General features: G+C 45.6%; 2 protein-coding genes across 2 annotated transcripts; one reads left to right on the top strand and one right to left on the bottom strand.

The window, feature by feature from the left end:
* The first annotated feature begins 7237 nt into the window (after window positions 1-7237).
* LOC100843391 (probable inactive purple acid phosphatase 2) lies at window positions 7238-10702 on the top strand. The gene is made up of 2 exons (XM_003557630.4): window positions 7238-7983; window positions 9126-10702. Exons 1-2 carry the CDS (start codon window positions 7270-7272, stop codon window positions 10386-10388), a joined length of 1977 nt encoding a protein of 658 aa, XP_003557678.1. The 5' UTR covers window positions 7238-7269; the 3' UTR covers window positions 10389-10702.
* LOC104581753 (flavin-containing monooxygenase FMO GS-OX-like 8) lies at window positions 10567-12520 on the bottom strand. Its single transcript, XM_010230157.3, has one exon. The coding sequence runs from the start codon at window positions 12304-12306 to the stop codon at window positions 10840-10842; it is 1467 nt and encodes a 488-aa protein (XP_010228459.1). The 5' UTR covers window positions 12307-12520; the 3' UTR covers window positions 10567-10839.
* Window positions 12521-15174: the final 2654 nt, after the last annotated feature.

Raw genomic sequence — 15174 nt, 5'->3', positions numbered from 1 at the left:
AAGCGAGAGACAGGCGAAACCCTAGCTCGGTTGTGTTGCGTCTCGATCGGAGGGACGGGGCGGCTGTATATATAGTCACGCAGGTATAGGTCGGTTCGGTTTAGGAAACCTGAACCGAATCCACAAAATCTACACCGTAACAGATTCCAAAAATACCTCGCGCGCGTGACAAAAAAATAAGAAGCCCGGCCCCGCACCGACCCGGCTCGAACTCGAAATGGATCCACGCGGCGCGCGCGTCGTGACGAGGCGAGCGGAGGAGGAGGAGGAGCGCGCGTGGGAATTTTCCTTGCTCACCTGCTCAATAGGTGAGAAGCAACATGCCTTATATGTTGGTCTCACTCACTCTAAACTAGCAAGGTGAAACTATTCCCATTCACACTCCCCTCATCCCACTTCATGAATGGGCCTTTGAGATTTTCAGAATTTATTAAAACTTGTGCTTGGGTTGATCAAGCCCACCAAATTCTAACAATACTGAATTAAATCATCTTAGCTTCCGGTCCAAAAATATATTATTGGTCTTTTGAGTTTTGGCTCAGGTTTTTTGTGCATCTAACTGTGTATACATGCTCCTTTCAACTGATCCACATCTATCTTTTGACCGCCCAATTGGGGATCGTAGGGCCTGTTTGCTTTTGAGCCAGTGTTACTAGCCTTTTGGGTAACTTGGGTGGTCGGGTAACTTTACACAAAACTGGAAAAAAAGAAATCAGTGGGCCGAACATGGGCCTGCTTTGGAAGTTCGGGCCTTACATTGGGCTTTTTATATCAGCGCCTAACTAAAAAAAAACTAAACCAGCCTGCCATTTATGTGATAAAGATCCCCTAACAGAACTTATGAGATAAAGTCAACCTCTAGACAATTTTGATAAAAGAACAAGGGCTTCGATGTATATTTATTTTTTGTTTCGGACAAAAAAATGTAAATGGCATTCAAATAGGGCACATGGAACGAGAACTCAATGAGAGAGGTTGCACTAGGAAACAAATTAGGGGTGGGCATTTTAATCGAAAACCGAATTCCCGAACCGAAATAACCAGAACCGAAACCGATTAAATCAAAACCGGTAATTTCGGTGCTCAATTCGGTTCTAGAATCTGAAAAACCGAATTTAATTCGGGCAGTTCGGTTGTTACCTTCGGTTACCCGAACTAACCGAATAAACCGAAAAAAGAAAAAGGGTCAACACCCCACGTCCTGGCTAACACAGCCCAATAAGCCAACTAGGCCCTAAGGCTAGCCCATAAACGAAAATCCCCTAACTCCTCGTCCCACGAACTGTTCGATCTTCCTCACGATCCAGAGCCTCTATTCTCCAGTTGTTCTCTCAACCCTACCCGCCACGAGATCTCTTCCTCCAATTCGTGGGAGTAGAGAGCGCCCGTTCCGGCCTCGGCGGAGCGCCCCGACGCCTGCTCCGCTCTCATCTGCACGCTCCTGTACTCCGCCATTCCTTCCCCGCGACGTAGTCTCCTGCACCCTCGTCGTCTCCTCTGCTGCAAGTCGCTACCGTGTGCCGCCCTCAGGAAGCCCCGGCGTCCGGCGGGAGCTCTCCTTTCGTCGGCGCGTTCCTCTCTGGAGCTCTCCTTGCAGCTCTAGCAGATCTACCCGACTTCGGTTCAGTTCGGTTAGAACCGAAAACCGAACAGAAATTTCGGTTGGAAAAGAATTCGGTTTCTAGTTTTTTAGGAACCGATCGGTCATGAATTTTCTAGAACCGAATTTTCTGAAAAACCGAGGAACCGAACCGCTTTGTTCGGTTAAACCGAACGCCCACCCCTATGAAACAATGACCAGATGGAATCCCTGCTGCATATAAAACTAGGACATAGATGTAGAGTCAAAAAGCCTATTATTAGAAAGAGGGTTGTGTCTTGGTTTAATTTCTAGGCAGAGTGCGATGAGTTAGCCATACAGGAGCCACAAACTTTAGAAGTTCGATTCACTCAAAAAGTTTTGAGACATTGGAGCAAACCAAAATCATCCTAATGAAATTGCTGGTTTCTTGCAGAGTTGGAGGGGGCTAATGGTACAAAGTTACATGCGCCCCCTTCGTGTCGTATTCCACATTTTGCGAGCTGCGCTCAAGGGCATGAATTAGCCCACCGGCGGACTGAGCAATTTTCCAAATTTCCTTGACAAGCATGTCCTGCTCCATGTGCTGCCACAAGCTGAAACATATTTAATATACATTTTAGTTTTATTAAATCTAGCAACATTTATGACTCTGCATTTTCATAGTATACTTCCAGATTTGATATATTTTTCTATAATCTTAGGACAAAGCTAGAACTTCTTACATTTATAAGAATGGAGATAGTACCAAATATCTGAGGAAGATCAAGATCGTTTCATGCTACTGAAATGGGTACTCATGGCGATAGTATGTTGATACACGCATGAATGCAGTGAACGCCTCTGTTAAAAGGCCCTGCAAGTGTAACTGAACTGGAAGAGCCCGAAGCAATGAGTGGTTGCATTCGGAATGGATGAGCAACTTAAATGGAACTTGTGCCACATATAAAACTGGCACATGATGGAGAATAAAAGGCACGTATCTATTAGAGAGAAGAGAGTTGAACTTGAACAATACAGTGAGCCAGAGCCAGACTCTCAGTTCCAGTCCAGTTGAGTTCACAATTTTTTTTTTTGAGATATTGAAGCAAATCAAAATTATACTAGTGCCAAATTAATGTTCTTGTGTGAGATTGTCTGTGCAAAACCCATCCCATCCGCGTTGGATTCCATTCCAGGCTGATATTCATGTTTTCTTCTCCAGTGTGCCCACTGAGGCTCTCAAGAGCGTACACGAACGTTCCAACATCAACCAAATATACATCACCGCCACCTCCGTCAGCCCAATCGATGTGCCATCACCTGCCGGCTGACACTGTCAATGTCAGCAAAGAAACGAAAGATACAGAGGAACGTGCATTCATTCGATGGCGAGATGAGTTTGCCCGACCAAACGAACTAAAGTAGTTGATACGATCGAGTTTCTTTTGTACTCAAATGATGCAAGCCTGGCTTCGTTGTAAGTACATATATTAGTATTAGTGACCTTTTCTGAAATTAGGCAAATACAAGCAAGAGTAGTGTGCTTCGCCATGGTATCAATTTTGTCTTTTCGGTAGACTTACAATATTTGATGTTTGAACAATCAATCAATTGTGATCGCATAATCTGTTTCGTCTATTCTTCGCATTGGACAAACTAGTTTGCCACGTGGATGCCAAACTAGTACCAAAGCCGTTCAAATCCAGGAGAGTCATGAAAGGTATCCGTTTTTGTCGATTGGTGGACCAAATGTATACGATTTCGAGTTTAAGCTAGGAGAACAAAATTAAAAGGCCTTTTAAATACCTCATCGATCTATCTCAAATTCTCAACCTTCTGCACAGAATACTCCATCTAGCTCCCTTGTTAGTTCCATTCCGATGAACTGACAGATAGGTTCATAATCTTAAGCCATTGAGTCAAGATCAGGAACACATAATACTCTGCTCCACACTCGCTAGATCGGCTTCCCTGTCGAAATGCACCCCAAGACTCCGCTCCTCCTCCTCCTCCTCTTTCTCGCCGCCTTCACAGCCGGCAAGACCATGATCATGGGCTAATGGTCACCGAAGCATGCGCCCATATTTGTGTATGCAGTTACTGCAATCTAACCATTCATACACGCATGCAACCAAATGGAAGTGTAACTGAATTGGAAAAGCACAGAGGGCCCAATTTGGCATTGAGAAAGGGAAAAAAGGAATGAGAACAATATGAGTGCTTGCATCCGGAAACGATGACCAAATTAAATGGAACTTGCTTGTGCTGCATATAAAAGTAGCACATGGATGTATGGAGAGTGAAAAACATATCCATCAGGGAGAAGAGAGTTGCACTAGTTTAGTCTGTACCTCGGCAGAGTGTGTGATGAGTCACCCATGCACTGTCTTAAGAAGTTCAAGTCCAGTTCACAATTTTTTTTTGGGATATTAGAGCAAACCAAATTAATACTTGTACCATAAGAAGTCCTCCGGTCGATCCACCTGTGCAAAATCGAGCCCTTTTGTGTCCTGTCCATGCAAAAATTTACGTTTTGTTTGCTGGTATGAACACTGAGGCGGTCGAGAGCATAAATGGCCAAGCCTATGATTACCAAATAGACTGAGCGGGTTTTCCAGATCATCTATCAAGAACAACATATACAGCAGCAGGGTGGACAGAGATGTTTACGCACATCACTGTCGGAAACTCTTCTTGGAGAAGTGACATTGGGTGGAGGCCATCTACTCCTTGCATGTGCCGCCTCCATTGACACCGCCAATGCTAGCCAAGGGAATAAGCATTTGAAGAGAGCAGGAGCTGCAGTGTTGCCTTGCCAATGCTCGTCGCGGTGAGAAGGTGTATCGATCTCTGACCCAACCGAACGATATGTTGACTCTACCCATGATCGAGGATGAACTACTTGAAAAACACTATCTACTTGAGATATATAATTAGTGTTTTTTTGTGGAATTAGACAAATACAACAAGTAGCACTTCGCAAACAAATACAAGTAGCACTTCGCCATTACAACAACGATGTGTTCCTCATATGATTCCGATGTTTGAAGACGACGCTTCACCATCTGTTGTTGGTTTTATTATTCCGATGTTGATGTGTTCTGTTGTTCGCCGCCGCCAACACATGGTGACTGGCCAATCCTTGCCGTCCATACTCTCTCTGCGCCATCCACCGAAGCCCCGGTCTTGGAGACACGTTGCTTCCGCTCTCTTTTCTGGAAGGAAACCATAGGAGAGTACTCTACTGTAAATATATCAAAAATTTAAGTGAGATTATGTACAGTAGCAGAAAACAAAAGGATTGCTGGTGCTGTGCACTCGAACAATGGAAGATAGGTGGCTCTTTATCTCTGTCGTCTGTTGCCCTGGGGATCTGCTACAATGGGTTGTATTTTCCATTATCTCCTCCGTATTTGGTTTGTACTACTTATAATGTACTGCGGTCAGAGTTTTTAACATGCATGTGCCAATCTAAACAGGTTTCACTTGGCCCAATTGACAAACAATTTAAGTTGGGACATTTATTGGTACAAATTACTAACTGGATGTAGTTAGAGTTTACTTTTATCTAACCAATGATTACTGTTTTGTCGACTTTAATTTCTCTGATATACACAACTTGTTGAACGTGTTTCTTTACCCTAACTTATATTTTTAATTTTTGAAGTTTTATTTCAATTTGACAAAAGGAAAGTGTATAATACGTTTTTCGCTAAATGTGGAATATGCACACAGGAGATGAACCCATTGAAGTAGGCAGGCTGCTGACCAGTCAAGTCATCCACAAAACATGAGTTAAGGAAATGCATGATAGACCATATAACCGATCCTGTGAAAGCAAACATGAATGATGAGAAAATTTGGTATAAAAGCACACAAAGCAACATCCTAGCTATAGTTTAGGGCAAAAAGTTATCTATCTTTCTGATGATAATATGATCGTCAATGAGATCTCAGGTCTCCAATCTACAAAAAATTATACTGAGACACTGGAGGCAAACAAAGCATTATTGGCGTCTATATCGTGATGTATAGGTTCTCATATCTTCAAGATCTACAGAGAGTCTGACTAATTAGTGGGTTTGCGCCATGGAGCGCAGACCGAGTTCGATGAAATAAGAATACTGGTGTGTGTTCATGGTAAATTTGTAAAAGTTGAAATGCATAATCTTTCGGAATGAAGCAGCTAACGTAGTCTGCATTATGATCGACGGAATTGTTCCTCTTTTGTCTCTCAGACATCAGGCATACGTAGATATTTCTCATATCTCTTAGAATTGTAATGATTACTTTCTGGGTTTCCCTAGATACTTTATTCTGTACAGATTTTTCTCCTTCTTAATATATGAAAGCAGAGGTGCTGTTTTTCCGGGGGAAAAGAAGAAGTTTCAAAGTTTCTGGCAAATTCGATATATCTCGTAACTTTTTTATATGTATATCTAAAGATCACGTGGAGAAATTATCCTCAAATCTCAAGAGCACTTGGCTCGAACGAAGGCAGAAACTCAATGACGAACTAGAGTATATCTTTGAATCCATGATTATTTCAAAAAACCCTACTCTCATTACCCATAAAAGAAAAGCATTTCAAGCTACTACTATAACGTTTTTGAGATTTCGTCTGTTACTTTAAGGTACACTCTCATTACCCATAAATTTGGTTAGCGCTAAAACAACTAAAAAAGGAAGGTAATTATCAATCAGAAGAACTGAGCTATTAGTCAGACTTTCTATTGGTTTGCGGAAGACAGATGCCCCCACCATTTCCTGCCCTACTCGCCACATTAGCCAGCTAATAATCGAAGTTTGGTTGATTTGAGATGCAAGCATTAATTTAACCAATATAGTCGATCAGTTGATCACACTGTAATTAATACATGTATGCATCAAGAAGTAGAAATATGGAAATATGTCAATGAAACCAAACACATGAAAATTGACTGGATTTGCAACAGGAAAGATGGTGAGTGAAAGCCAGGCGGTCATGGCTACATTGTCATGACTATGATAAGATGTTCCCAAATTAAGCACACAATACTGATGAACAAACCATTTATAAATAGTTACAAAACTTGGCTGCATCCTTCCATCGTTCTGGTGAATGAATCCCAAACCATGTACATTGTTGCTCGATTCAGTATAGGATGGTGGAGGAAAACAAAACCCTATTAGCATTCATTGATTGATACCGAACCCCCAGCTGCTCTCCATGTAGCCAGTTGTCAATGATGTGCGATCTGCACTCACTTTGAATAAACGGAGCTTCTGGTTTGAGTAGTGAAATTTGTAAGAGTGAAGGTTACACTTTAGATGTGATCATTCCTTACCGACGATGTCATGTTGAAGCATTTGCCACTGCATAATATTGAACTGAAGAATTAGCTACTCATCCAAGAATTTTTACTCGTAATTTTCATGATATTTTATTTTTATTGAACCGCCGTTGCTCCGTGAAGCAACAAAAAGAAGAATAAAAGGAGCTGTATCCATGACTAATGAGCAATGAGAATCCAAAAAATACTAAATAGATTATCCAAATTCCAAAGTATCTCAACCCTCTCCACGGGATATTCCTTTTGCTTTTGCCATATGGATGTTCCACTCCGATCACTGACATATGGGTCCCAGATAAAAGTTAATCTTAGCCGTCAAATAAGACCATTAACACAAACCAAACTCGTCCACGCTCGCTCGGCGTCCCCGGCGAAATGCACCCCAAAACCCCCCACCTCCTCTTCTTCCTGGCGGCCCTCGCCGCCGCCGGCGGAAGGACCGCGGCGGCGGCGGCCACCACCCTGACGGCCACCCCGGCCAAGCTCACGGAATCCGACAGCTCGATCACGATCCGGTGGTCGGACCTCCCGGACCCGGACGCCCTCGACCACGTGGCGATCTACTCCCCGCCTTCCTCCCCCGACCGCGACTTCCTCGGCTACCTCTTCCTCAACGGCTCCTCCTCCTGGCGCGGCGGGCACGGCGAGCTCTCCCTGCCGCGCCTCCCGAGCCTCCGCGCCCCCTACCAGTTCCGCCTCTTCCGCTGGCCCGCGAAAGAGTACTCCTACCACCACGTCGACCACGACGGCAACCCGCTCCCCCACGGCCGCCACCGCGTCGCCGCCTCCGCCGACGTCTCCATCGCCGCCGCACGCCCCGAGCAGGTCCACCTCGCGTTCGCCGATGGCGTCGACGAGATGCGGGTGATGTTCGTGTGCGCTGACCAAGGGAAGAGGGCTGTGAGGTATGGGCTGGAGAAGGAAGAGAAGGAGGATTCCTGGGTGGAGGTGGGCACGGAGGTGAGGACGTATGAGCAGAAGCACATGTGCGACTCGCCGGCGAACGATAGCGTCGGATGGAGGCATCCGGGCTTCGTCTTCGACGGCCTCATGAAGGGGTTGCAGCCTGGAAGGAGGTATTTTTACAAGGTAAATTTGGTGGGTTTGAACCTGCAAGAATTGAAATTTCTCGATCCGATTAGCAATCAAATTTAGCTCATCAGTCAATGAAGCTGCAGCCTGCAGTTGCAATTGGCAATTTAGCTCTAGGATTGTAGTCTGGGAATGAGCTAGCTAAGCTAGGTGCTTGTTGTTTCACAAGCTGATGTTTTAATCTGCGCTAAAGAAATTTGATGATGTTCGTAGGAAGCATTCGCCTCGGGAAACATAGAAACCTTTGGGCCAACTGTGCTTTACAATTTGGTTTAGAAGATAGTTTTGTTTCAATGACTTGTACAGAGAAGATGGCCCTGTATCTGCTGCGCGTGTTGCTCTTATTGATTGTGACCTGGTCATGGATTTCTCACCATCGATCTGAATTATATGTTAGTAAACCCAGGTCATTGTATAAAACTTCAGTGAGCTCCTGTTTTAAGTATTATGTGACAGCGTGTCCTTCAAATACTGCAGTTGATTCTGAACTCTAATGTTCTACTGGGTACTAGTTCAAACAGTTAATCCGGTTTTGGTTTCAATCAAGTAAAGTACCTAGGACTAGGGGGGTCGATATTATATCATTAAGAAGTATAGGCACCCAAATTTCATCCGGAAAGGACTCGAGGTTATTCTGCACTCTAGTAGAATAGACAGAGAATTATGTTTAAGATAAGAGTCACCTTAGCTTTTGTTGGTAGTTAAAATTGCACTACTGCTTTGCAATTATCTGAAGGTCCGCATAGGACTGTTTGAAGATGACATGAAACAATTAGAAGATGTAGTACATGGGTACTTTGGTTGTTTGATTCATATGATTGGCAATTGAAATATCAGAGCTCTTTGTAAACCGGAACTGGATGGATGTTATTTTTATTGTTTCTCTGAGTTCGGCATTGAGTGTGGTTTCTTTTGATGTGGCTAAATTTATAGTTTTATCATGTCAATCTATTGTCAAGCCGTTGCACATTTTTGTGGTTTAATGTTTATGCTCAGATCCTTCTTAAGAAAAGTTGATGTTTGTGGAAGTCAGACTTCTGGAATGTGGGGCCATGAGCCTAATAAGCTCAGTGTCAGGATGTTATGTATACATGTTCCCTTCATATATAGAATTTAATTGACTGAATTATTTTTGATAGGTTGGTAGTGACTCGGGAGGATGGAGCAAGACATACAGCTTTATTTCACGTGACAGTGAGGCTAATGAGACTAATGCTTTTCTCTTTGGTGACATGGGCACTTACGTACCTTATAACACCTACATCCGCACACAAGATGAAAGCTTGGCAACTGTAAAGTGGATCCTCCATGATATTGAAGCCCTTGGTGATAAATCTGCATTTATCTCGCACATTGGGGACATCAGTTATGCCAGAGGCTATTCTTGGGTATGGGATCATTTCTTCAGCCAGATTGAGCCTATTGCTGCAAATACCCCATACCATGTCTGCATAGGGAATCATGAGTATGATTGGCCTTCACAACCGTGGAAACCATCATGGGCTACATATGGAAAGGACGGTGGAGGCGAATGTGGGATACCATACAGTGTCAAGTTCAGAATGCCTGGGAATTCTATTCTACCTACTGGCAATGGGGCTCCTGACACGCGGAATCTCTATTACTCCTTTGATTCAGGCGTCGTGCATTTCGTGTACATGTCGACCGAAACTAACTTCATTCAGGGCAGCGATCAACACAATTTCCTAAAAGCTGACCTTGAGAAGGTGAACCGAAGCAGAACTCCATTTGTTGTGTTTCAGGGCCACCGGCCCATGTATACCTCAAGCAACGAAGTCAGGGATGCTGCTATGAGACAGCAGATGATCCAGCATCTGGAGCCATTGTTGGTGACATATAATGTGACTCTTGCACTCTGGGGGCATGTCCACAGGTACGAGAGGTTCTGCCCCATGAAGAACTATCAGTGTCTCAACATGTCGTCAAGCTTCGTATACCCTGGTGCCCCTGTTCACGTTGTGATCGGGATGGGTGGTCAAGACTGGCAACCGATCTGGCAACCGAGGCAGGACCACCCAGATGTTCCCATCTTTCCACAGCCTGGGAGTTCCATGTACCGTGGTGGCGAGTTTGGGTACACAAGACTCGTCGCTACAAGGGAAAAGCTAACACTGATCTATGTCGGGAACCATGACGGACAGGTACATGACATGGTGGAGATATTCTCTGGAGAAACATCTACAGATGCTAGCGCTGCCAATTCGGTCGATGAAACAAAGCTCAGTTCGGGAGTCAGCACCAAGTTGAAGATCTCCCCGCTATACCTGGAAATTGGAGGCAGCGTGATGTTTGCCCTGATCCTTGGTTTTGCTATCGGATTTCTTGTCAGAAAGAAGAGAGAAGCTGCACAGTGGACTCCGGTAAAGAATGAGGAATCCTAAGTATGAACAAATAGTGTCTCTTTGATACAAATCATATCTTTCGATCGCGAGTCATATTTATGGGACTGCCTCTCAACACTGCTGTTATTTCTCAGACACTGTATGTATAGTAGTTGTCTTAAGATGTTGCTCCCTGTTGTATACGCCAGTCTTGGGGCAATATAGGTTTCAGTCTCCATTGTACAATAGTTATTTGAATAAGTGACACGGTCTTTACATGTAGAAAAATTGTACCACAATGTAACACGATTCATTTATGTAGTATTTGACTTGGCAGCCAAGGGTATAAATGACCATTCCCATGTCTTCTTCCATCCAAGGCTAGCTCAGAATTCAGAAACCAGCACTCCATTTGGATATTTTCTTCTATCTGAATATTTGTTCAGAGATTATTCAACAGCTTGTATCTGAAACTTTGTTATTAGCAGATGAGCCAAAGCATCCATGTACTTTATACGTTCAGAAGGAGCTTGTCCATGGCCGGCAGAGCAACTTGAGCATCCACAATTTGATGACCTTGTCGATCCTGAGCTGCCGCCAAGTCGTCGCCACCGGTGCCCTTCGGGGCGGTCTCGCATTCGTCTTCTTCGGGGAGGTCGCGGAAGCTCTCCAAGTCCTGGCTCCTTCTAGCAATGGAGGACATGACCAGCTCCTTCCTCCAGCTCTCCACCGGCGGGAAGTCCCGGTAGTACTCCTCTCCATCCTCAAAGATCTCCACAGGCTCCAACCCGGCTCGATGTCGGCGGCGGCGCTCCTGCGACTCCAAAGCCCTCCTCAACATCTCCTCCTCCGGCGGCAGCTTGCGGCGTCCGGAGAGCATCTGCGCCACCCATCTCGCCTGCGCCTCGAATGACCGCGGCACGAGGACCGTCCTCGGGATGCCGACGAAGGACAGCGACGGCGCCACGGACGCCGACGGCGGGAACACGCCCTCGAACAGCACCGGCGTGCCCACGCCGTCGTCTTCCTCGTCGACGGAGATCGCCGCAGCGTCGAGGTCGAGGAAGGGGAACGAGTAGGCGTAGCCGGTGCAGTAGAGCACGGCGTCGACGAAGATGCTGGACCCGTCGGCGAAGACGGCGCGGCCGTCGGCGGCTTGAAGCCGCTCGAGCCGCGGATGGAGATGCAGGTTGTGGTGCTTGGCCTGGAGCTTGGCCATGGCCGGCGACATGGATCCGTCGAGGCTGGCGGCGGAGACGTGCACCGCCATGGCGCCGCCGCGGAGGAGGTCGAGCGCGATGTCCTTGCCGCTGTCCCCGCAGCCGACCACGACCACCGCCTCGCCGCGGTACGGCTTCGGCGTCCGGTACCAGTGGCTGTGCCCCTGCCGGCGCCGGAGAAGACCCCACTCCTCCATGCCTTCAATGCGCGGAAACCTCGGCTTCGTGAAGTGTCCCGTGGCCACCACGACAGCATCAAACACCTCGTCATCCATGGCGCCGCCGCCGTGAACGGAGGTGACAACCCATTGGCTCTCCGCCGGTGTCGGAGAAGAAGACGCGGCTCTGGCGACGCGGGTGACCGTGGTGTCGAGCTTGATGGCGTCGGCGAGCCCGAACTGGGCCACGAAGTCTTTAATGAAGCGGTGGACCTCGCGGTGGCCCGGGAAGCGGCGCGCGTCGCGGCCGTGGACGGGCCGGAACTGGAAGTCGGAGAAGCCCACGATCTCCCGCGGGCCGACGAGCCGGAGCGACGCGTAGACGCTGCTGTGCACTGGCGGCCCGTTATCGGCGTCGGCGGCGGAGGCGCGAGGGTCGTAGAGCCACTGGCCGCCGACGTCGTGGCTCTGCTCCAGCACCGTCACGGCGTGGCCCTCCCGCCGCAGCTCGCGCGCCGCCGCCAGCCCCGCCAGCCCGCCGCCCACCACGCACACCTTCTTCGACTGCGCCGCCGGCGGCTCGCCGGCGCCGGAGACCATGACGAAAGGCTTTAATTTGGAGTACTGGAGATGCTCTCAAAGAAGAAGAAGAAAAGGTGAGTGCATCTGGTTCGTATAAATCCAAACTAGATATATAATGGATCCAAATTTACAAATGGATAGTCAGAATTAATCTGGACGCCCCTTTAATTCTTGGCTGCAAAGCTGTCTATGCTTGTCACTGATTAGATAGAAACTAAAAGGCAACCGCGACATCACAACTTCAAGATGCAGACATCTCACCTGCCTGCCGTGTTTTCGAGCCCCAACACAAAAATTCTGATAAAAGGACAAGCGCGCACTATGATATGATAGCATAATTAAGATGGTTTCAATATAAATTGTTTCATTGGTTCAGTACATGAAAGAGTTGGGATACAAGTACCACGAGCTACCACACTTGATGAAACTTAAGAAGATGGCAGGGAGACCTTCTGTGGCGGCTACAAGCACATCGAATCCATCGATTCTACTCCAATGAGATGGCGCATCTCTGCAGCTGGAGAACAAGATGTTGACGACGATGACGCCCAAAGAGTTGCTACTCACTCTAAACAAGCATGGTGATTGATGGTTACATGTGCGATGTATCTTTTGACCCGGTGAATAAGCTTTGATTAACTATTTTGACCAACTATACCCGTACTGTATTCCTACTTTAAAGGTTTCAAACACAGATATGGGATGTTACATTAAAAATGACATTTTGTTTTTCCTCGGGGGCAGAGGTCACGGCATTAGCATTAAGGGTTCCTTGTTTTCTTCCAATATCCTAATTTGCTTGTGCGTAGGAAGGAAGCCACTGTGTGTTTGCATAAAAGAAAACTACCTATGTGTGACTCCATGGAGAATTGGTGGGATCTTATACCACCGGCCTAATCATTAATTTGCTGTGCTTCATTTCTTCAGCTCAAGTTATCTGCATGAGTAACCAACCAACAATATCAATATGCCATGCATCTCTTTGGGATGTAGTTTGTCTCTTCATTGAATTCGTGTCGATCTTATGAGTTTACTGGGCATGTTGAACGCTATAGGGATAAAAACACACGAATTACTTGAAAGATGTGTTTGGATGCTACGCAACAAAATACATAGCATTTTGAAATTAGGTGATGCTTAATCAGATGAATAAAAGAGATAGAAGATGGATTAATTGGAAGAGTTTAATACGCAATTTTCCATGAGTTTTTTTTAGGAAACTTTCCATGAGGTTAGACCTCATGTTTGGTTTGCTTCAAAATTTGAGGGAAATTTTCATATATCTTGTGATCCAAAGAGCATGTTTTTGCGGAGTAGAATTAGAATTCTTCATTTTCCATCTAAAATTCCTTCACCACCACCACCATGAGATACGCTAAAGCCTCAAGTCTTGTTTATCCAAATAGGTTCATCTCTTATTCGATATGTTTGCAAAGCTCAAATCCGCTTTGCATCTGCTCTGCCAGTCCAATTGGTGTCAGCCGGCATATGGTCCATACCGACGGCAAGGTGCAATGGCAACCAAAGAAGTATGCATTGTCCGGAGCCGGGTTGACGTCCACGACACCCGCACCATGATCGCTGGACCTTTTGCAAAGAGCGCATCGTCTTGCTTGAGCCCAAGATGGTAATTGCTAAGCTGCACCGAAATTCCAATAAAGACCAGAGTACACTGTGGTAACATCTTCACTAAGATGGTTTCAATACATATTGCCTGGTCAGGTCTGCAGTGCAAAGAAGAGTTTCGATGTAAGTACCACGAGCTACCACGCTTTTTGTAATGAATCTGAAGAAGATGGCAGTGGAGACCTTCTTTGGTGACTACAAGCACAACAAATGCATTTCCTGAAGTCCAATGAGGTGACTGCAGATGGGTATGATGCTATGATAACATGTACCCTATATCCAGCTACACCAATATAATATTGCCAATTTACAACTTCCAAACACATATATGGAACGTTCCCTGAAAAACTACCTTTTCTTATTCTGGAACGCTCGAAGCGACTCAATTAAGGGCACTTTGGTTTCTTCCAATATCCTAGTAATTCTTGCTTGTGCGCCTAGGAGGGAAAGCCAACCTGTTTGCATATAAGAAAACTACCTGTCTATGTGACTATCGATTGGTGGGATCTTATATATACCACCGATTCATTAATTTGATGTGCTTCATTTCTTCAGCTCAAGTTATCTGAATGAGTAACCAACCAACAATATCAATATGCCATGCATCCCTTCCGAATATTGCAGCCTACCTCTTCATTAAGATCGTGCCTTGTTTGCTTACTTACCACCAGATCCCTATTCTTCATCTAGGCTTTCGGAGACTTTGAATGTTCTTTGGGTTTTTTTAAGTTCTTTGGGAGCATTTTTTGTTTTTAAGGAAATATTTGAAGCTCGTCTGAAAGCTTTACAAGTTATTGAAAAGAAGTAAGTTCTATGGGTTCCAAACTAATTAAGTTACCTCACCCTTCTAATCACTCTCGTTAACATTAGACTAACCTTGGATTGCACAAAACAGTACTGACTCCGTCCGGGTATGTAAGGCCCATATATTGGGTACATATGTGCAAATTTCGTTCGGCGGCCGTTGGACACAGATGGAACCTGAAGAACCTGAAGCTGCAGTCTGCTGTTTGGGACAAAATGTCCCTGTATACCTGTCTACCTGAACCTGAAGAACCAAATGTTCAATCTTGTTTGCTTTGCTGTACTTGAACGGTGGATGTGCAGGCAAATTGATTCTCCTTCGTTGTTGTGTTGTTGCTGTACAGATTGAAATTGTAGATTCTTAAAGTAGCTGTCTTGTTTTATATCGTGACAATTAACTTGACTTCAGTGTATGCGTAGAAGTGGAAACATGATGGTTCTTCAGTTCATATATCT

This window comes from Brachypodium distachyon, chromosome 1 (assembly GCF_000005505.3).
Source record: "Brachypodium distachyon strain Bd21 chromosome 1, Brachypodium_distachyon_v3.0, whole genome shotgun sequence".
NCBI classification, from domain to species: Eukaryota; Viridiplantae; Streptophyta; class Magnoliopsida; order Poales; family Poaceae; genus Brachypodium; species Brachypodium distachyon.
The sequence above is the reverse complement of the archived record's forward strand: the minus strand, read 5'-3'. Positions and strand labels throughout refer to the sequence as shown.